At 46.6% G+C, this 680-nt stretch overlaps 1 protein-coding gene across 1 annotated transcript in view; it reads left to right on the top strand.

Moving 5' to 3' along the window:
* Positions 1-227: 227 nt before the first annotated feature.
* Positions 228-680, top strand: part of LOC119590572 (lysozyme C-like) — a 6,922-nt gene continuing 6,469 nt past the window's right edge. Inside the window, exon 1 of the mRNA XM_037939242.1 lies at positions 228-369. Coding sequence (XP_037795170.1) covers positions 365-369 — 5 coding nt within the window. The 5' untranslated portion in view covers positions 228-364. The remainder of the gene's footprint in view (positions 370-680) is intronic.

Raw genomic sequence — 680 nt, 5'->3', positions numbered from 1 at the left:
TCCACCCAGCTGTTTGCGCGGCCCTCGGCGTGTAGGTGTCTCTTTATGTGTAAAGGGTGTTCTTGAATCGCCTCCATATGTGCGTACGCATATCTCTCTATGCATGTTTGCGCACCCGTGAAAGTGCATTTTTGTGTATATAAGATATATAATCTATACTTGCCTCTACTCTAATGAAATGACTCTAATGAATTGCTACCTGGTACTCACCACCGCTACCTTCCTACAACCGCCGCTCCCGGCTGCCGCCACCACTACATAAGGTCTGGGTTGAAGTCTCTGCCAGCCATTGCCCGGACAGACCGCGGTGTGTATGTTGGTGCGTCAGTGAATAACATCAGATCGCCTTGGTGTTCAATCCGCCATGAGGTAAGACGCGTCGTTAAACTCCTCTTTCTCTATTTTGTGCGTCCGTTTTGAGACAAATCAGTTAAGTAGGGAGGTTGATGTCCAATCAACATACCATAATTGTCTAAAATTGGTGCTAAGAAGAAAAAAAATGTGATGACACTCCGTGACGCCATACTTTACACCATAAAATCGCTTGCGCTTCCGACTCTTGCTACGCGAGATTGAAGACGCGACTTATGGACCGCTTCTCACCATGCGATGCACAGACGATCTTGTTGCTGCATTGCAACATTTGCTTCATCGTCACACACTGAATTGGTTTATGTGAA

The sequence above is a fragment of the Penaeus monodon genome, chromosome 27, assembly GCF_015228065.2.
Source record: "Penaeus monodon isolate SGIC_2016 chromosome 27, NSTDA_Pmon_1, whole genome shotgun sequence".
In the NCBI taxonomy this organism is placed as follows: Eukaryota; Metazoa; Arthropoda; class Malacostraca; order Decapoda; family Penaeidae; genus Penaeus; species Penaeus monodon.
This window is presented reverse-complemented; position numbering and strand designations above follow the sequence as displayed.